This window comes from Hydra viridissima, unplaced genomic scaffold (assembly GCF_058129835.1).
Source record: "Hydra viridissima isolate aposymbiotic clone 2 unplaced genomic scaffold, HvirCarnegie_v1 scaffold_11, whole genome shotgun sequence".
NCBI lineage: Eukaryota > Metazoa > Cnidaria > Hydrozoa > Anthoathecata > Hydridae > Hydra > Hydra viridissima.
In genome coordinates this window covers 5,925,988-5,949,000 of record NW_028324310.1, presented here as the reverse complement: position 1 = coordinate 5,949,000, position 23,013 = coordinate 5,925,988, and the positions used below count along the sequence as shown (strand labels likewise).

Sequence of the window (23,013 nt, the reverse complement as noted above, 5' to 3'; positions counted from 1 at the left end):
ACATAGTGCTCCTATTTCATACTTTTATGGCATTTGATGTCATGCACTTGATCATGATAATCATGATCATCATGATAATCATGATCATCATGATAATCATGATCATCATGATAATCATGATCATCATGATTATCATGATGATCATCATGATAATCATGATCATCATGATAATCATGATCATCATGATAATCATGATCATCATGATAATCATGATCATCATGATAATCATGATCATCATGATAATCATGATCATCATGATAATCATGATCATCATGATAATCATGATCATCATGATAATCATGATCATCATGATAATCATGATCATCATGATAATCATGATCATCATGATAATCATGATCATCATGATAATCATGATCATCATGATAATCATGATCATCATGATAATCATGATCATCATGATAATCATGATCATCATGATAATCATGATCATCATGATAATCATGATCATCATGATAATCATGATCATCATGATAATCATGATCATCATGATAATCATGATCATCATGATAATCATGATCATCATGATAATCATGATCATCATGATAATCATGATCATCATGATAATCATGATCATCATGATCATCATGATCATCATGATCATCATGATAATCATGATCATCATGATAATCATGATCATCATGATCATCATGATCATCATGATCATCATGATCATCATGATCATCATGATCATCATGATAATCATGATCATCATGATCATCATGATAATCATGATCATCATGATAATCATGATCATCATGATCATCATGATCATCATGATCATCATGATCATCATGATCATCATGATAATCATGATCATCATGATCATGATCATGATGACCATGATGATGATCATGATCATGATGATGATCATGATGATCATGATCATCATGATCATGATCATGATGATCATGATCATCATGATCATCATGATCATTTGCCAATTGTGCATTTTCTACTTGCATTCTAATCAAACCAAAAATTCCATTCCACTGCTGGTATTTTGAAGATCATGCATAATTGAGATAAATCTCTTTACTTGAACAATGCAGCTGACATAGAATAATGGAACACTTGCTTTATCATAGATCTCTTTCACTTGGTTAAAAATAATCTTTGCTTGATCATGCGGTCCAGACAAATGTTTTTCATCATGTAATGATATGATAGTTGTAAAATGGCATCCTTTTGAGCAGACAATAAAATGCAAGTTAAAGTTGCAAAAGTAAATTAATTTTTTTTGTTTATATTTCTTTTATGTGTCATTAATTGAGCCACAAAAATGCAACTTTATCTCCATGTTTCATAAAAAAACTTTAACCCACCCTTATGTATATACAACATATATAATATATAAAATATATATATATAATATATATATATATATATATATATATATATATATATATATATATATATTTATATTTGTATATATATTTATATATTGAATATATTGAATATATATACAGTGGGTTGCATAAATATAGTCACTCACTGTGCACTCCTGAGACCGCCAGGGTAAATTTTGGTTTACTCTAAATTTTTTTTTTTATTTACTATTAATGGGTTAAAAAAAGTATTTTGAAATAATTTTTAAAATCTAAACTAACTTTTAAACAGAAATTTTAGATTTAATTAATTAAAATGTCTATAATAAATTGCATCATTTTATGATTGCGTCATCTATTCTATTTGGTACAAAATGTTGCAATACCGATGAAAATAATTAACATTACAGTTAAAAGCGATCATGTAAAACTTATATTTTTTTGTCAAAATGGCTGACGAGAAATGTCTAATTTGTGCATGTTGCTTTATTTCCTTTGGAAAAGGATCACATAAACTTATTAAAGTAACTCCCGCATTACAACTTCACATTCAAAATTTGATTTGGAGAGAATATGATGTAGAAAAAGAGTGTTGTCCAAAAAAAATTGTAATTCTTGCAAAACAAATTTATATGCATTGAACAGGGGTGAAACATCAAAATTAAATGATTGGATTGAGAAAATATCTCAAATAAACAGACAAAAACTCAGAAGATCATCTTATAGTAGTGAAATATCTGAACAGATCACAACAAATAATCAAGATATTGTTGATAAAATTGTCAAAAAGATATGTCCTTTATTTTCTACAATAGGTATGATTTCCTTAAACAAATTTAAAATACTGTATAACTTATATATTTTATTTAATAAACTATTTCTTCAATTATTAAAAAAAAAAAAAAATGTAATTTAGCATAGAGTCTATGCTAGTCAATGCATAGTCTATGATAGACTTATTAAATATTAGTGTATTATTTTTATATGTTTTACAAATATAATAATATCAGAGTTTTTTCTACTTTAAATTTCTATTTAGGCAAAGGAATTTCTCACTTTTGCTGTAAAAGTGAAGCTGTTAAAAACCTAATTATGTTGGCTGAAGGTCTTGGAAATGTATCCAGTGAACAAGTTGCTTCTGGGATTCTCAAAATAAAAATGAAAAGAGACCATATTAAATCTGGAGACAAATTTCCTTTAAAAACCTTTGGAAACAATCTTCTTGTTGTTGTTGACACACCTGATAATAAATGCAGCAGAGCATCCGTTAAAAAGTTATCTCTAGAAACTATAATGGAAATCTCTAATACTCTAAAACCTGAGTAAAAGAAAGACTAACCTACTTTGTAAACATATGCGACAAAATTTAGGGAAGAAAATGTTAGAACCTAATATATCAACTCAGATAGAGGAGCTGCATAATGTATTTTCAGATTTTTATGTCAAAACTGAATCATTCATTTCAGGGGATGAAGAGATAAGTCGGAGTTTTGTATTTGTAAAAGATACTTCTGATTTAATTCTTCATATGATTAATGAAAGAAGTTTAAATCCTTATAGCACTATTGCTAGGATTTCCATTGATGGTGGACAGGGTTTTCTTAAATGCTTTATAAATGTTTTTGACCCACTATGTAAACATACAACTTCAGAAAGTCTTGATGATTGTGGTGTAAAAAGATCTTTGGTTTTGGCTTTAGTTAAAGATGTTTCAGAGCATAATGGTAATCTTAGCAAACTATTGAAACCACTAGCTCTGAGTGATGTAAAATATTCAATAGCATTTGATCTAAAATGTGGTAACTCTTTATTTGGTTTAAGCAGTCACAACGGCAAGTATGCATGCCTCTGGTGTGAAGGGGAAAGTACTCTTGAGAGCGGAAAAAAAAAGAACCTTAGGTTCAATTGATACCAACTACAACAAGTTCATTGATGATGGATGTAAAAAGAATCACATGATGGAATTTAAAAACAGTATTTCTCCTAGAGTTGTGTATCTTGATGAACCTCTAGAAACATTAGTAGAACATCTCATTTCTCCACCAGAGTTACACATTCTAATTGGTATTACTTCTATGTTTATAAAAATATTAATTACATTGTGGCCTGATTTTGATACGTGGCTTAAGTCGAATTTTATAATCTTTAGAGGTTACCACGGAACTGGTTTGGATGGTAATAATTCACAGAGACTTTTAGATAAATTAGATAATTTAGAAGTTGACCTTTTATGTGCAGCCTCTATATTACCAAATATGATATTTTTCCAACCTGTAGTTAATTGTCTTAGAAAGTTTTCAATTATTAAAACAAAAGGTTTTAGCATGTTTATTGGAGAATCTATTGCTGAATCAGTTTTAGATTTTAAAAAAGCTTTCGAAAATCTGCAGCTTCATCTTCTGGAAAAGTTTAACTACCAATTAAATATTAGCTGGAAAGTTCATATTTTAGTATGTCATCTTGTTCCTTTTCTTCAGCATAGTCAGTTTGGGCTTGGTGTATATGCTTGGTGTATAAGCGTCGTTTGGAACACAATGACTATGCAAAACAGCTTAAGAAAAGTGTGATTGAGTTTGGTATAAACAGTTTCAAGTAGTCCTTTTCTCTCATTTTTTAAAATTTTTAATTATTGTAAACTTTGAAATGATTAAATTATTTTGTAAGGAATTTCAATATTTCATGTTAAACTGCTACATTTATTGCCTTGATGTTATATTGTTAATCTAGAATTTATCTTAATTTTATCATAAAAGATCTCATTTTTTCATTTTAAAGTTGCATTTTTTGTAACAAAAATTGTTTTAGAAGTGAAATACCCCTATAAATTTTGAAAAAAATCCCCACCCTCCTCATATAACCCCCTCCCCCACCATATGTTATTTTAAGTAAAAACTGTTTTTGCAAAAAAAATATGTTTAAAAGTTAGTTTAGATTTTAAAAATTATTTTAAAATACTTACCTAAACCCAATATTAATAATTAAACAAAAAAAATTAGAGTAAACCAAAATTTACCCTGGCGGTCTCAGGAGAGCACAGTGCACAAAAATTTCATACAAACAAAGTAGTGCACTACTTTGTTTGTATGAAATTTTTGTTTCTTTCAAAATTATCTTTGAAACCAACTAATGAATACGATTAAAAGCGTATTAAATGTCTTAATTAATTGAGTCTCTATCAAATGGTATATAATTCTAACTCGTTAGGTTAACCAGTCTTGAGTAAATATTAATTCAATTAGAACATACCTGTATTTCTAATGCAGCAAAAATAAAGAGTCAACTAAAATTAATGACTTAAGTTGAAATATCTCAATGAAATGTTATCCGAGTAATCTAAAAATTTGGTGGTTGATTTCTTTCGAACTATATAAACATTCTTGTGAAAAGAAAATTAAGTTATCATTTTTATATCTTGAGTTATTCGCATTAGTAATTATTTGGTAAAGTAAGAAGGCAAAAATGGGCAGAAAAGCTGTTTCAGGCAATGTACGATGGCAAATTGTAGGTCTGCTAAAAGATAAAACAAAAAGTCAACAAGAAATAACTCGAATGTGCAATTTTTCGTTTAAATGTGCACAAACAACATTGAAAAACCACGAGCTACATAATGATGTCTAAGATTTACCAAGACTTGGTAGGCCTTTAAAGCTAACTTCAAGAGACCAAAGTTATCTCTATAAAAAGGTGACAATATCATAAAATTTCTTACTGCGAACTCGCTGAAGGGTTCACAAATACGCCTGGTAACATTAATGTTTGTAGATAGACTGTACGAAGATGCCTAAATAAGAAAGGCTTAGGTTGCTATGTCACTGCTCAAAAACCACTTTCACATGTCTTAGATTGCCTAAAAAAATTAACGTGGTGTAGAGAAAGACTTCACTGGTCTGCAGAAGACTGGGCCAAAGTCATTTTCAGCGACGTATCCAATATTGAGGTGATAAATCGTAAGTCAAGATTAATCATCAAGAGGCTGGCTGGTGAAAAGTTCAAAGAGCATTTTTATGTACCAAGGATACAAGGTGGAGGAGGATCAGTCAGAATATGGGGATGCTTCTTCCATAAAGGAACAGGGTACATACAAAATTTATAACGGCAGAATTAACCAGTACAACTACAAAGAGACCCTCGAAAGTAAACTTTTGCCAACAGCCAGAGTTTTTTACAGAAAACAACAACAATGGATTTTTCATCACAATGACGCAACAGCTCTTACTGCAATCTTGGTTAAAGAGTGGCTTGATCAGAAAAACATTACGGTCATGCCTTGGCCACCTATTCTCCAGATCTCAATCCCATCGAGAACATTTGGGCTTGGATAAACAAGAGATTGGTCAAAGAGAGCATAGCCAGTGTTGCACAATTACAGCAGACCTTAAAAAAGCTTTGGAAAGAATTTCCAAGAGAATTATGCATCCAACTAGTTGAATCTATGCCTAGATGTGTTCATGCATGTGTGAAAGTTCGTGGTGTGCATACAAAATACTAAAATGCACCCTGACTCTATATGTTTGCTCTGTCTTTTTGTTTGTTTTTTTTAACAGTTGTATGTTTCTCATAAATTTCTCATAAAAATCATAAATTTCTTTTTTTGAAAAATTTTTTTTCCTTATTTTGTCTATAAAACCAGTTAATAAAATTTAAAACAATTTAAATTATTAACTTTTTTGTTTGCTTTAAATTTTAAAAAACATTAAAAAAAAATCATATTAAAAATCAACTGACTCTGTTTATGCAACCCACTGTGTGTGTGTTTGTATATATATATATATATATATATATATATATATATATATATATATATATATATATATATATATATATATATATATATATATATATATATATATATATATATATATAAACACACACACACTTATCAGCTAGGCACCTAACAAAAAATCTTTGATTTAAATACAAAGTAAGTTTTTTAAGTGACTTCAACGCAGCTTCTGCAGGTTGCAAAATCTGGAATATTGAGCTTTAATAAACTGTGAAACAGAAAATAGTGTTGTAAATGAAGCAATTTCTTGAATCATCTTTTCCTCTTACAATTATATTATACCAGGATGCAATAAAATGAATTGTGGCTGAAAGAAGATTCTTAAATAATATACTGCCTGAGCCATAAATCTGGCATGACATGAAGCCTATTTTAAGTTAACAAATCTAGCAAACATACTCCACATGAAAGTCTGTATAAACTTCAATCATATTCATTAAAAACATTCATAAAACAAACAGCTTCTGGAGAAAATGTAGTGTTTCAACCTAGTATTGAGTGATTTTCTTTAACAACTGACAAGCATGCAGATGAAAGAGAATCATAATTTTAAAAGGATAAGGATTTTAGTATCAAGAGGATTTGATAGGATAGAAAGAAAAGCTTTGCAAAGAAAACTGTAAAAGTAAGAAAGTGGTATATGCTAAAATAGTTTTTATCTACTCTAATGTTTCATGAACAATCATGATGATATCTTCACAATTTTGATTTTCTAGAAAACTTCCTCTTTTTAAAACCACATTTTCACTTAAATGGTTTGTATTTAAATCCTTTTTTCTTCTTTTCATCTAAATGGCAAAAGGAAGAATTCATTAAAGATATTATAAGTAAAAACTTGTATATCTTAATGATTTTATTTCTATTACTCATTAAAAGTCAATTTTATATTGAGCTGAATTATAAATTAATAAGCATTTTACTATAATATAATAAACACCTGATGTCCTATTTGGTATTAACATAGGGAATCTCCACTTTTTCCCAAATTTTCTTCTGGTAAATGATGCATGGTTAAAATTTTTGGAAATAACCCCTTATTTCAGTACATTGAGCAGTAAAAAAGTCACCACAAGGACATTAAGCTATATTAGCTAAAGGAATGTTTGGAAAATCAACTGTTAGCATAAGATCTCTGTAATGGTAATATTGCAATACAGTTCTTTTAGTTGGCAATTGTTTCAATTTTTTCCAACATAAGAAAATTAACAATAAGATTTTTTTGCAATTACTGTTTGTTTTCATTTTATTTACACTAAAATAAAAAACATAATTTAAAAATTACAGAAGTAAGATTTTAAAAAATGACACTTTCCTCTGATATATATTTTCAAAAAAAATATATTAACAAAATTTTTTTATTGTTAAGTAGATTAGATTAGTTATGTTTTATTTTTTGCAATAGAATTTATTTTTTCCACATTACTTCGTATTTTTATTTATCTATTTTTTTGCCCAATACAAAGTATCTATTAGTATTTTTGATATATATAAATTTAAGAGAAAAATAGATAAGCACTGATTTTATAGATTTAAATAAAACTTACAAGCTATTTTTCTCAAATATTCATTTTTGTGACTTGTCATTGTTTCACAATAGTCTTTCAATTCAAAAAGATACTTTTGTCTAAGAGCCAGTATTGATTGAAAACCAATACTGACTCTTAGACAAGGAGTCTCCAATTGTCTTTTGTGCTTTAGCAGAAGTGCTTGTTTTTTTTAGTGGTTTATTTATTTCATTGTCTATTGTACACAAACAGCAAATACAAAAAACTAGAGTTAACCACTTTGCATGATTGAGTGGGCCAATTTATAAGCAGCCCAATTGTTAGAAATTTTACCAGACCCAATATCTTTGCAATACTCACATTAAAGACTTTGATTGCTATTAAGGTCTTGCAGTACTTCTTCTGGAGTATACCCATCAACTACCCAATTTGTGACATGTTCAAACAAAACTTGATGTGTTTCCAAAATATTCAGCACAAATTTTTAGAAGGCTGCTGAAAAGGTCGCTGAAAAGGCTGCTAAAAAGAGCTCTTAAAGGAAGTTAGTTTTATTATAGCGCACATATAATGAGGTGCGCTATAACAAAGTTGATATAAATTTTAAATAAAGAAACTCAAAAAGAGTAAAAAATAAAAATTCATAGGGATTGACCTCCCATTAAATACTGGAGCCGGTAAACCAATAAGTTGGAAAAAAAAAAATTATCAGAACTGATTTCTTAATTTTGCTTAACTGGTAATTTTTTAAGTCAGCTTAATGACCTTGTTAAAGTACTCAAGGTACTATATGTGTATACTTGTCTGAAAGTCACTACATACCTGACATTGTAAAAAAAAAATTTGCTGAAAATATATTAATAATATCATAATATATATATATATATATAGCTACAATATATTATAACAAATGTAGCTAACGAACTAATAAATTCAGTTGTTATCTAAGTCTAGATGAGAAGGTTTTTTGTCTCACAGTGTGTTTTAAAGTTAAACAATTCAAACAAAACTGTCAATTTTGAAGTTTACAAAAATGCACTTCCTAATACATATTTTTACAACAACCTTTTTCTTTTGAAGATTACTCTGCAATTTTTGGGTAACTTGCATGGACTGCCTTAATACAAAATCACATTGGTCTATTTTATTCAAGTTATAAGCAAATTAAATATCAATTTAATTGTAAGCAAATTAAAGTTCAAAATGTTAAAAGTAAGGTCATGTTTTGTGAATTTTAGAGTAATCAGCAGCAATACAAAAAAAAGTTAATTACCCAAATAACTGTTTACACATGGCTAGAATTGTAGAAGTCTTTCCTGTTCCTGGTCTTCCGTAAAATAACAAATTTGGGAAATTATTTCCTGCTATAGTACTTCGCAAAACAGCCACCACTTCATCTTGGTAAGCTATTTCATCTATAGATTTAGGTCGACTAAAAAAAAAAATTCAATTACAGATAAAATCAATTTTCTATTAAACTTTAAAACCATTAATAAAGCAAAGCCTAATGTCTGCAAGGAGGATATTATGTACAAGGATATTATATAGATTATATTATATTATATACAATAACTAATAAGTGATCAGTGCTAGGTGTTCCACTCTAATGTTATTTGCTTGCTTTTCATCACTGAGTTTTAAGTTTTAAATTTTGATTTAAAGCATTTAGAGTCAAAGAATTAATTTAAATAGAAGAAATACAAAAGAGTTTTTTTTACACATTTGATTTTAGCTAGCATACTTTTAACTGTTATTAAATACTTTGTGTTTTAATTTGTACATACTCTGCATCAAAATTTTAAGACCACTTCATAAAAATTTTTAACTTCTTTATCAAACAGTCATAAATTCTTATTTTAAGTATGTAATTCAAATAAATAATAGCTTATATATATGCATGAATATCTAAAAAACTTAGACTTCCTAAGTCCTAATTTTTGATATCTACAAAATTTGGATTTAAATAGTCCGGACTTAAATCCTATTGGAAACATATGGGTAGTTTGGTTCATTTGGTTTATGCAAATGGAAAGCAATTTAACAAATCCAATGAGTTAAAAGAAAAAATAAATGAATGCTGGAATCAGATAACCTTAGATTAAATTAAAAAGTGTTATTTATTCAATTCCAATATTGAATAATAGAAGTAATAAAAATAAATGGTAGACCAATTCACTAAAATGATCTTAAAGTTTTGTTGTTTAAAAACAAAAAAAATTCAAACAAAATCTTTTATTTTTTTAAATACTAAAAGTTTTTAGTATCTCAATTTATTTATGTGTAGTTTAATTAAGTACATTCTAACTATACTATTTTTTTAATGAGTTGTTGATATTAATAACTTAAATGGATGTGGTCTTAAAATTTTGTCAGGAACTGCATAAATTTTTAATGTAATTGACAGTCATTAATACCCTAAATATAGGTAGTTATATTTTGATTAAGGCTATTAATATGGATCAGAACTTCAGTGATAATTTGTTTTTACATTTTGATTATTATATTTCTCAATTAACAATTTTAAACTGTACTAATTTATTTTTATCTTAGAGGAAAAATAAAATTTATAAAACTCCTTAACAATAGACTTATCAACAACAAAAGTTTGTCACAAATGTCAGGACACTATTCATGTCGATTTAAAAATTTGAAAAAAAGGTGCCAAAGAGTCCTTTTACAAAAAACGTTGGGAGCAGTCAATCAGAAATTTTGCAAACAGATTAAGATAATTAGATATTAAGTGATGACAGTTGCTACTAACATTACACAAATAAAGTTGAGCAAAGGACTTAAAGGAGCCAAAACTTTATAGAAATACAGCCAAAAACAGCCAAAACTTTATAGAAATACCCATAGCTGCAGATCAGAAAATCTAAAGCTTAATGGAAAAAACCTGCATGAAAAAATCTGTAGAAAAAGTAAACTTTAAAATATACCAGATTTAGAGAATGTTGTTAAAAAAAACCCAGGATAGTCATAAAACTTAGCTTGGAAGTTAACTATATGATCAAATGAATAAATAAATGTATTGATGATAATTGTTATATAGCAGGCTATTGAATTGTGACATTTCTTGAGGATTTTAACAAACTTTCAGAAAAACTTTTTTTCTGAAAGTTTATTAAAATCCTTAAAAAAAATTATTTTTAAACTTCTTTAGTTTTTTAGCAAGAAATTATAGTAAAATTTAATGGCCGCTATGTATAAGGGTTAAGTAAGTTAAAAATGAAACAATAGTAGGATAGGATTTAATTAAAAAAACTGATATGACATTTCCAACCTAAAAATTTCCATTATAGAGAATGTATTTTTCAATGATCAACAAATATTTATCTAAGTATTCACAAAATATATCTTTATTAAAAAAGTACTAATTTAAAAAGGCATTTAAAATAGGTGCATTTAACTTAAAAATATTCAGTTAATAAGACAAAAAATTCTTACTATTTCTCAACCCATGGTAAAGTCTGAATACTCTTTGAAACAGAACAATCCCCTACTTTAGACTTCTTTTTGGTCGTTGAGAAAAAATCATTCATTTTAAAAACTGTTTAAATTAAAGAAAAAATTTATATAAACACACACACACACACACACACACACACACACACACACACACACACAGACACACACACACACACAGACACACACACACACACAGACACACACACACACACACACACAGACACACACACACACACACACACACATATTGAAAAGAATCGATTGGTTGTAAGCTATAGGTTAAAAATTAAATTTTAACAAACAGGCACTTGATTAACTTATCGAAAAGGTCTCAAACTCAATCTTTTAGTGACACAGACCATTAAGAGATATTTGATAAACACTGAGTGATAAATACTAGTACCTGACAAAATCTTACTAAAACTAACTTCTACCAAGTATAAACTAGTACTAAGTATAAGAGTGGCTTTTATTGTGTAGTTCTATATATCAAAGATTTAAAGACATTCATTGGTGATTTATAAAAGATTTATAATCAAAGTCAAAGCTTATATTGGTACAAAAACCTTGTGTATAATTAAAATATTCTATAGAGATTTATTCTTTAGCTTTAACTTAAATTTAGCTAAGATTAATGATTATTTTAGGGAAAATGAAATCTTCCCTAAAAATTGATCCCAATCACATAATCAAATACTTAATTTTCTACTTAGGGATCAAACCTGAAAAATTGATAAAACTTAAGATCAACCAGGTTCATGTTACAAATCAAGATTTTTCTTTGATACCCTGTAAGTTGCTGCTTCTAAGTAAGCTAGAGTGTGCTGTAATAAATTTTTACAATGCTTTTAAAGCTGCATTTGTTCTTAGGGACAAATTTGATGTATATAATGAATGCTTTATCAGACAGTAATCTCACAAAACTTATAACTGCTGACAGCTAGATTATCTTTATACATCTGGGGATGGTGGGAAATGTTAACAGTTAAATGGATCCACATAAAAACTTCAGGTGTACTGATTCTTACAATAATTATGAAATATTTGTTAAAGAACTCAATTTAACAAATGAATATGAAGAAAATAAGATTCACTTGATTTGTGAAAAGTTCTAAAACAATAACATCCGAAAATTCTGCTAATAGCTAGGAATAAGAGAGATAAGGTCACTAATAAAGCAACTCAAAAATAATTAATAGTGTAGCAGAAATCCATACTAAATTAATCAAGTTTTTTGAATTTATTGCTATTTTTCAGCTGATTAGTAATATAAAATAAAAACGAACCTAGAATGTTATTCAATAATATAGCCTAAATCATATACTTATACATTAAACTTATCAGAAAAAAACTAAACTTTAAAAAATTGTGAATATTTAAAAACTCAGCTAAAAGTGAATGTGGTTATTTAAGTATCAGTATATGTACTGAAATAACCACTCAAGTACTAAAATCACCAAAATAAGCTCTCAAATAAATAAAGCATTAAAACTTAAATTTGAAAAAATAACTAAAACAACAAAATTTAAAATGGTTTATAAACAAAATAGTTTTATTATAGGCGTTTTGGTCTAACAAACAAAACAAAAACAAACAAACAAAAAATCAAAAACAAAACAAAACTACAACAAAAAAAATTTTATGTAACTATATCATTTTTATTGTTTTGTTTTATCATATTAGTTTTTTTGATTTTCTTTGTTAGGCTGCAAGTTCATTTTAATTGATGCTGGGAGCATTATGTGAGTGTCTGTTAAAACACTGGATGACAAAATCTTTTTTCTTCTTTTAATAGTTGTTTTCAGAATGTCAGTTTTAAGTAAAGTCAAAAAGTTTCAGGAGTTAAGTTTTTTCATAATATTTTCACATTATCTTTCATTTAAAATAAAATTTGTTGGTAAATATCTTAAAAGATAAAATTTTATTATTCAACCAACCTGGTTCAATTAGTAGTCTTTATCTTGTCACTTATAATGATTAAATCAATATACATATTGATATAAAAATCCACATAAAATATTAGCAGGCATAGTTATATTAATCCAAGCTAAACAAGAATGTTTTGTAGTTTCATATACTGGTACAGTCTTCCCAGGATTGTTGACTAGCCAAAAGTTGACTTCACAATTATGGTAATGCTTAAATGATCCAAAGAAAAAAAAAGTATAGAGGTTGTAGATTGTGTATTGTGCAAGGAGATGTGGTTAGAAATGCACTTCACTTTCTTTTACTTTATCAATTAAATCAATTTTTAAATGAATCTATGATTATCTAAAGTATAAGAATAGGATCCTATTTTGAAAGATGAGGGAAAGGTATATAGTGCTTAAACCAATTCTTAAGTTTTTTGTGATACACCAAAACAACCCAGAGATATCTGCTTTTAATGATCATGATGATCATGATGGTCATGATGATGCAAAATGGAGGAGCTTATGTTATCCTTTTTTGAAAATGAAAAGTTCTGGAATACCAACTGTTGTCACTCTGTTTCATCTATGTTCCATATTTGGTGGTAAATTATTTTTTTTAAATGATTTGATAGTTGTAGAACATTTACATATTATAGCAACTGAAGACATGTCCAATAGATGTGGCATTAAGTTTTAATGCGACGTATCTGGGTTACATTTTAGAAATGATGCGAGTCGATTTTTCCTTACAAGTTTCTTTTCTATCCAAGGACAACCCTCCTTGAGTGTGGCAAATACTTTCCTAGCGGTATAGCAAATTAAAATGCTTAACTACAAAGTTTAATCAAACTAACTGTTCGTTGTTGCTTTCTCATTTTAATCATATATAAAGTTTATATAAAAACCTAAAAATAGTTTTAAAATAAACTTTTCAGGAGAAAATGTTGTATTATAAAATACCAGACTTTTATATATTTGCTTTTAATATACTTAACATTCATTAGACCTTAAGTAAAGCTCTTAAATAAAATTCAAATTTTAAGTTAAGTTCTCATCTTGTTTTTACTATTTCGAATTGATTTTAATATTTTTGTTTTTTTATTTTTTATTTTTTTAATTTTATGCTTTCTTTAGAGAGTAAGCAATATTCTTTAAAACATTTTTACACTAGTTTCTGCATTTATTTAGACTCCCACACTTTAACCATAATATTTCATTCAATGATTATTCATGGTATTTTTTTTACAATGATATAATACGATGATATAACAGCATTTTTTTTAAACCCCTAATTACTCGCATTGGAGTCGTTTTATACAAAGTGTCTGCATGCCCGGTGTCACGTTAAATAAGTAGCCCGTTAAAAAAGTAGACAAATAGCTCTGCGCATGCGATAAGCATGCGCAGATATGATGGTAAGTTTCCATTAGGTAGGTGAAATCTATCGTTAAATAAGTAGCCTTGTTCCGTTAGGTAAATGTCATGTTAAATAAGTGCTCGTTAAATAAGTAGAAAAACAGTCCTGAGCATGCGCAAACATACTATAACTCTCAAAATAAGGATCCTAAACCATAACATTAAAAAAGAAGCTGAGATTTTAAACGTAGGAAATGGTGGTCCATGACTATTCTGTTGCTGATGTTAAGCAATATCTTTGTGATGGGAAAATTAAGGAAGTTTTAAGTTTGAAACAGCGTAAATCATTTCTTAAATATGCAAAGAATTTTCAATTTTTTGGTATGTATTGACTTTTAGAAGAATATCGGCTTTTAACTTTAAGTTTACTTGGAGATAAGTTATTGCAGATATAATATACATAAATATTCTATATAAATGCTATGACTTATATATTATTTTAAAAAATCTATTTTTAATTTGGAATTCAGCCATAACCTGTACTGTTTGATTTAAAATGTGGCACATTTGATTTATATCCGTTTAATCCTTCTCTTTGAGATGGAATTTTGTTCTATGTAAACGCTTGTCATAAGCTACAAGTTCTTTCAACAGATGAAGAAAAGAGACTTGCTTTTAGAGATGTGCATAACTCTAATCATGGTGCCCATGTTGGTCTTAATAACACCAGATTAAAGCTAAAAAGTGCTTTTTACTGGCTAGGTAAGAGTATTTGAGTTTGTTTTTCACTAAATATTCTCTTAAAATAATCACTTTTTTTTACATTAAAAAAGACTTTTAACATGGTTATTTTTAGTTTTATTGTAAAGAGAATACAATTTCTAGAGTTATATACTTATACTTTTTATAATGTAATGTAGGTATGGTTAATGATATTACCAAATGGGTAAAAGAATGTGACAAATGTCAGAGGATGGAGAAAATTAAAACTTGTGCTCCAGAACTGAAGCCTATCAAGGTTAATGATATATGGGAAATTTTAGGTATTGACCTTATTGGTCCCCTTCCACTTACAACACAAGGTAACAAATATATTTTAACTGTTACTGACCTTTGGAGTAAGTATGTTGAAGCTTTTTCAATACCAGAAATTCTGCTTCTTTTGTTTCTAAATGCCTTACTACTTTGTTTTATCGATTTGGTCCTCCAAAAAAGATTATTTCAGACCAAGGTAGAGAGTTTGTAAATCACTTAAATGAATTTTTATTTTCTACCTTTAATATTAAGCATTTAATAACCTCTGCTTATCATCCACAAACGAATGGACAAGATGAAAGAACAAATCAGACTATTAAGAGAGCTCTATCAAAAGTAGCCAATGAAACCCAGGATAATTGGGATACTTTATTAGAGCCAGTCTTGTTTGGTCTCCGTACATGTGTACAATCTTCTACTAAGTACACACCATTTTTTTTAATGTTTGGCAGAGAAGCACGTCTTTTTTCAACTTTAGCTCTTAATGATAGTAGTTCTAATTTTATTGGTGATAATATTTCCATTTTGAAAAGGTAATGCAACTGAAGACCAAATTCAAGAAAGAATGGATTCTTGTATTTCAGTTCATGCTATAGTAGATCAGAATATTTGTATTGCACAAAAAAAAATGCAAAAGTACTATGATAAAAAACAATTGAAAGGTTTCAAATCATTTAATTTTAAAGTAGGTGACAAGGTTTTAGTAAGGAATTACAAAAAGATTGGTCGTAAAGGTAGCCGTATGGAGCACAATTGGCTTGGGCCTGCTACAATTAATGATTTTAAACCAACTGGTGCTGTTGTGTCCGTTAATAGTAAAATTTGGAAGTCAGCTGTAGCTTTACCCAATATGAAGCCGTACTTAGAAGAAAATCAAGGTTTGATCTATACAGATATTTTAAAAGAGCATAGTTACTGTTTGCAAAATACTGATCCGATATATATAAATGAAGAATCCTATAAAGAAAATTCTAGTTGCTCTTCCACAGCATTAGGTAAAAGAACACATGCAAAACATACATCTATAATAAGGTATGATTTAGGGAGAAAGAAAATAAAAGTTAATGAAGTGAGAAAATCTTCCTCTTCTAGTAATTATAACAGTAACAAAATGTTAGTTGTTGCTGAAGAGAAGCCAGTTGATTTTGTTTTAAAAAGTGTTGAATCAGATTTTGAAGATATCGTTAAAAAAAGTGAATGTAGAAGATCAGAGTTTACTAAAGTTTATCATGCAGTTTCTGTTGCCAGTAACTTTTATTCTAAGTTGTCAGCACAGGCTAAAGCTGAGGCTCTAAATATTTTAAAAAACCCATCTGGCTGGCTAGATGATACCTTAATTGATATTGCACATAGTTTACTTTCATTTCAGTTTCCTAAAATATCCGGGTTTCAAAGTTCATGTATTTTTAGTTCTTTTAATTCAGTTAGTTATATTCATTCAGAAAGTTATCTTTTTGTGCAAATAGTTAATGTTAGAAAATCACACTGGGTACTTTTAAGTAATGTCTCCTCTGATGTTGGTTCAAATTCAAATTGTGTCCAGTACTACGATTCACTTTTTAATAGCTTAAATAAAGATGATGTGCCATTATCAGTGCACACAGTTGCACGTTCCTACTTGAATTGTAAAACAAGCAACTACTTAACTGTGGAAGTGATGAATTGTCAAACACAAAACAATGGAAATGATTGTGGTCTTTTTGCAATTGCAAATGCAACAGCTTTATGCAATGGTATTGATCCAAGTTTAGTTTTATGGAGACATAATGAAATGAGGCAACATTACCTGAAATGTATTGAGAATGGTAAATTAGAGATGTTTCCTTTTGTTACTGTGTTAGACAGTCATGAAAGGTGTGCTTTTTCTTTTGACTGTAATTCTTTTTGTATGTGCAGACAAGAGAATAATAATTGATTGTCATTTGAATTTTTCTTGTTATGCATTTATAATCATAAATGGGAATTGAAGATAATTTTATGTATTATTTCTGCTGGTATTGTGTTTAATTAGAAATCTTGTAGAGACAGGAATGTTTCGTCAGTATTATTTAGTATAAGCTTTAACATTCAAGTTCAGTTGATAATATCAATGTCTTTTAGATTTTTAAATATACAGGGGTTAGTCAAAATACTACGAACACTAGCTTTAAAAGAGCAAAATGTTCAAAATTAAAAATTTTTTTTGGCTTTTTAGTTAATTATTCATGTACTTTATCATGTTGCTCTAAAATTTTTATTTTTTTTTTCAGATTAAGAAATAAATAAATAAAAAACTTATTGACGGACTTTTAGTCAAATTTCAAAAGAGGACACTTTTTGGTGCACGTATGGCAGGCGCTAGTGTTACAGAAATAACAGAGTTGTTTGGAGTTTTAAGAAGCACTGTATCGAGAGTAATGTCTGCATTTGCATTTGAACAGGAAGGAAAAAACATCTAAGCAATTTAAATTTTAGAGTTTTGATTGACTACTTTTCAATTTTCTGTACTTAATGTATAAATATGACAGAAAAAAAGCGTCATCCTAATCCTCGAGCAAGAATTGCGCTTTGTTCAATATTCTGGAAAAATTTATTTTGAGTAACGTTCTTAGCACGAGCTGACTTTATTTATATATATACCCAATTGCTTTACATAAAAGATTGGAAATAAATGTTTAGTATTAACTGTGTAGTTTCTTCAACATCGTTTTAATTTAAAGCATTTTACAGCGAAAGAAAGAGTTACGAATTTAGGTCAAATTTTTTTTTTTTTTTTTTTAATATACGCTATTTAGGTGACATCGCTGTCGAGTGAAACCCGTGTGTTTTACAAAGCTCAGTTTTCTGCAGTAAATGAATTAATTTTATTTCTCCTGAACTGTTTCTGCAAAAATATCAGAATAGTTCTACGCGAAATCGCTCATTGGTATTAACACCAATCTAAAGTTTAAGTTCTCATTTATCTGCGTATCTGTACATCTATTTATATAATTTAAATTGAATTCTCATTTAACGTTCAAAAAGCGTAAAGTAGTCGGAAAATCTTCTTTCAAGAAATTTAAGCATGAACTCGTAAAATTTCTTGTAGAAGAACGAGCTAAGTTTAACGGAGAATTTATATTAAAACTATAAGTTAAAAAGTAAAACATCAAATAATGGCTTCTGATAACAAAAAATATCGCATGCACTGTTTAACTTTTTCCAAACTTAAATGGCTGCTTGTTTGTTGATACAACGCATGCGCACAAAGTTCAATTAGTCTACTTTTTTAACGAACTACTTATTTAACGCATATAGACGTTAAAAAAGTAGCCGTAATATGACGCATGCGTAGATGGCTCGCTTATCTACTTTTTTAACGAGCTACTTATTTAACGTGACACCGGCAGCCGGGTAGTAAAAACGTGAAGCCTACATGCCCGGCTGTTTAAGTACGCATGCGCGTATTATCGCTACTTTGATTTTTTTTCTTAGTATTTTCTTTAAATTTTTTTTTTAATTTTAATTTAAATTTTAAATTTGAATTTTTTTAAATTTTCTTTGAATTTTATTTAAATTTGTATTTTCCTCGTGTTTACTGTCATGGAAATTCACAAAGAACTATTGGTAAGAAGAATATTTTGTTAACTTGTTTTATATTTTATATTGCTATTATATCTATTTAGTTAACTATTTCTATATAACTATTTCTATAGAACTAGTTCTATATAGCTATATAGTCTATTTAGGTCTAGTAGTTCTAAAACACTAGTAGGGGTTTTAGAACTACCAGAGCTTACCCCACAAAAAAAAATTAAATTGGATTAACATATTTTGCTATTGTAAAAATTAAAAAGAGGTCCTTAAATGAGCAAACTAAAGAAGAAATTTTTTCAATATGATTATGCTTTTATTTTATAAATAAAATTTATATTAAGTATGACAATTTCTGCTTAAATAACGACAATAACTGTTTTCAATACAATTATAACAGTTAGCTACATTTTGATTAGTAACATGAATTACTCTTTTGTCTGTGTGTTTATAAAAAATAAAGCTATTTAATAATATTGTAAACAGTAATTGTTGCTATTGACTAAAGCTCATTTTACCTGATTAGACTTGCGAGATTAAAAATGTGAATAGCCTATTAAGATTTTTAATCTCACAAGCTGAATCATGTAAACTCAATGTTTGTTTACTAACAAGCAGCAAGATTTTTTTGTTAGAGTTTTTTTTGTTAGCAAGTTTTTTTTGTTAGAGTTTTTTTAAATTGTTTAGCACGAAAAAACAGGGAGCTTGTTTAATTTTGTTATTATATTTAAGTAAGGTATGTGTTGTAGGGGAGAGGGGGGCAGTTTAGGACAGGGGTAGTTTAGGACAATGCGAATAATCCAAAAAATGCTAACTCTTCAACAAAGTTAAATATATTCGTCGACTAAAAATACTTTCACACGTAAGTGTCATAGGCACATTTGGACGTGTTGCGCGGATCATAACAAACTTATCTTCAAATAAAATTATGCAAAGTTTAAAAATGGTGCGCAATTATAAAAAAAATGTGAGAGATTTAAAACGAGGAAATTTTAAAAACTGCAGTTAAACATGTTTTTGATAAAACAATGAAGTTAAGAGAAGCTGTAGGTGTATTTGGGTTCTCTAAAAGTACGTTAGTTTACAGAATAAAAATGCTCAGAAATAATAGAAAATCGAAAAGTGATAACTTTTCAACCAAATATTCTGTGAATCAAGTATTTACTAATGCAGAAGAAGCTATGTTAGAAAATTACATGTTGAAATCATCAAAAATAATTATGGTTTAACTTATTACCAAGCTAGAATTTTAGCATATGAATATAGTAATGCTTTGAAAAAATGTCCTGAACTATGGGGCCAAAATAAAATTGCTGGCATTGAATGGATGAAAGGATTTATGATAAGACACAAAAAGCTTTCTCTGCGCAAACCAGAAAATACAAGTCTATCAAGAGCAACAAGTTTTAACCAAAAAAATGTGAATGAATTTCAACTCAACTTAGAGAAAGTACTCTGTAAGTCAAAATATTCTCCAGAACGCATATTTAACATAGACAAAACAAGTGTCATGACTGTTGTGCAGGTACCAAATGTCATAGCTCAGCGTGGTCAAAAGCAAGTTGGTCAAAACGTCTCAGCTGAAAGAGGGCAGCTTGTAACTATGTGTGCTGTTATTAATGCAGTCGGAAACACTGTACCACCAGTTTTTATTTATCCTAGAGCAAGATTTCAAGAGCGTATGCTAACAGGAGGACCTAATGGTTGTGTTGGATTTGCTAACAACCCTAGTAGTGGATGGATGACAGGAGAACTTTTTATACGAGTGCTCAAACATTTAAAGTTCCATTCAAAGTACAATAAAGAAAACAAGATTTTGTTATTACTAGATAACCAAGAAAGCAATTGTACTATTAATGCAATCAACTTTTGTAGAGAAAATGGAATTGTTTTACTTACATTCCCACCACATTGTACACATAGACTTCAACCTCTTGATGTTTCAGTATTAAGGTCCTTTTAAAGAAAAACTTTCTGTATCTCAAAATGACTTGTTGTTAAATCACCCAGCAAGAACTATAACAATTCATGATTTAGCCAGTATAGTAACCCCTGCATATAATAGCTCATTTACACCAAATAATATTACTGCAGGGTTCAAAAAATGTGGAGAAGACTGTCGTATATTAAAAGCTCTGATCTAAAGACGTCATTTCCCTTTCTTTATGGTTTAACGCTTCAGCGAACCGTATTTATTGATTATGTTATTCCTTGCGTTTTTAACTTACTTTGTTGTCGTTATTGTAGTGACTTTATATATTCGATTAAAGCCTAATATTTAATATTGTATCTTGTTGCGGGCTCATAACAATTTAATCGAATCCCAGCCAACATTGACAGACGGGTACCGTACGGGGCCCATACGGGTCTGCAACTGGGTCCCGTATGGGAAGACCAACGGTATCCCGCTGGATCTTGGCCGCGGTTTCCATATGGGGCCCATATGGGTATGCCCGCTGGGTATCCCGTATGGGTCCCAGTCAAATCCCGTACTTTAAAACCGTAAGGGACCCATTTGGGTCTGCAACTGGGACCCATATGGGAAACCCATCGGGAACCCGCCGGATCTTGGCCGCGGTTTTCCTCTGGGGCCCATATGGGTATGCCCGCTGGGTTACCCGTATAGTTCCCACAAAGTTTGCCAATTGCAAATCTTGAAAATCTACGTTTATAATTTACAGATAAAATAAAACTGTATATGGTTTGACTGTTTGTTTCAAACAAAATAACAATTAAAATTACAATGTCAAAATTGAGAGAATTTTTAACCATTCTTTAATCGCGTATCATAGTCTAGTCAAATTAGGGTCCAACCTGGACAAAATTTGGATAAAGATGAATTTGGTATCATTCGAAGCGTAATTTTATCTGCTTTAACATATCCAAAATCCACCAAAATCCATATTGGGCAAAAAAAGTTATGATTATTTTAGCTCACCTCACTTTTATTCAAATTTATTGAAAATACAAAAAAAAACCGTCGTGTCTACTGTCAATAAGTTGTAATAACTTGTTATAAAGTTGCTTAGTCTTTATGAAATTTTGCGCAGATATAGCCTAATGTGTTACAATTTAAAAAAATGAAATGTGCTTCAGAAATCTTTTAAATGCTGATGTCAGCAGTTTTTTTACAATATTTTTTACATAGGCTAATACTTATAGTATATTAACACACCTTTACTTAAAAATTTATTAGATATATAGTTGATATTGAGACTGAAATAAAAAAAACTTGTTTATTAGTATAACTATTTAAAAAAACAAGCATTTTTGAAATATTTTCTTTCATAATAAATATATTTTTAACTACTGTTGAATAATTTTTCATTTAAGGTTTAAATATTAGTGCTTTTTACACTCGACTAATATAATTAGAAATAATATCAAAAGTCAAATAAAAAAAAACATTTTTTTAAAAATGTTTCCATCTCCATCTTCACTACTTTCATATTCATTTTCGCTGTCATCGATATTGACGTCATTTTTTGGTGCATTTGTGCACTCCAAACCTTGGTACTGTCCGCAGGCTGTCATGCAATTTATTCCATGACGTCGACATTGGCATTGTTTTCCACATGGTGTTTTTGTATTAGTGCCGCAGTTATAATGTTAAGAATGTGAATTGGTGCAGGATCCTGAATAAAAAAATACTTAAGTTGAAAAGTTAATTAAAACTATTTTTGGGAGCTGGTTTAAACTTAGATTGTTTATTGAAAAATGAGTATTTTCATGAAATCCGTTTTGAAAGTAAAATCGGCATTTGTGGTGTATTTTGCTGCTCCAGTATACCTACATTGTCTGTCTTTATAGGTACTAAAACGTCATTTTTTCCTTCTCCATCCCCACTTTGTTTCATCCATATTGACTCCCAACCATTGCTGAATTTGTAAATACACTCGAAACGAATGGTACTTGATCGCGCTTTCAGTTGGTGGTAGTCGTTCTGGCTGAATTCCTTTTTTGGAAGTTGCTACCATTCTCATATATTTTTGTTTCCTTAGTTGTGCTAGCGAGACTTGTTTATTTTTTTCACCTATAGTAATAGTTGAGCTAAATTAAAC

The 23,013-nt window shown here is 29.0% G+C and overlaps 3 protein-coding genes and 2 pseudogenes across 4 annotated transcripts in view; 3 read left to right on the top strand and 2 right to left on the bottom strand.

Annotated features, from left to right (window-relative positions):
• LOC145191151 (replication factor C subunit 4-like) overlaps positions 1-14,355 on the bottom strand; it is a 43,891-nt gene extending 29,536 nt beyond the window's left edge. The window contains exons 1-2 of the mRNA XM_090066547.1: positions 11,076-14,355; positions 8,905-9,063 (exon numbers count right to left, since the gene is read on the bottom strand). Of these exons, the coding sequence (XP_089922673.1) occupies positions 8,905-9,063; positions 11,076-11,170 (254 nt within the window). The 5' untranslated portion in view covers positions 11,171-14,355. The remainder of the gene's footprint in view (positions 1-8,904; positions 9,064-11,075) is intronic.
• LOC149881897 (uncharacterized) lies at positions 2,424-3,913 on the top strand (annotated as a pseudogene).
• A 1,610-nt stretch (positions 14,356-15,965) lies between the features above and the next one.
• Positions 15,966-18,064, top strand: LOC149881896 (uncharacterized). The gene has a single exon (XM_090067080.1). The coding sequence runs from the start codon at positions 15,966-15,968 to the stop codon at positions 17,313-17,315; it is 1,350 nt and encodes a 449-aa protein (XP_089923206.1). The 3' UTR covers positions 17,316-18,064.
• A 1,916-nt stretch (positions 18,065-19,980) lies between these two features.
• Positions 19,981-20,915, top strand: LOC149881895 (uncharacterized). Its single transcript, XM_090065860.1, has 2 exons — positions 19,981-20,135; positions 20,219-20,915. The coding sequence occupies exons 1-2, from the start codon at positions 19,981-19,983 to the stop codon at positions 20,913-20,915; spliced, it is 852 nt and encodes a 283-aa protein (XP_089921986.1).
• A 1,427-nt stretch (positions 20,916-22,342) lies between these two features.
• Positions 22,343-22,935, bottom strand: LOC149881894 (uncharacterized; annotated as a pseudogene). The gene is made up of 2 exons (XR_016444753.1): positions 22,746-22,935; positions 22,343-22,587 (listed from the first exon to the last, which is right to left on the bottom strand). The product of XR_016444753.1 is annotated as an uncharacterized LOC149881894 (transcript).
• Positions 22,936-23,013: the final 78 nt, after the last annotated feature.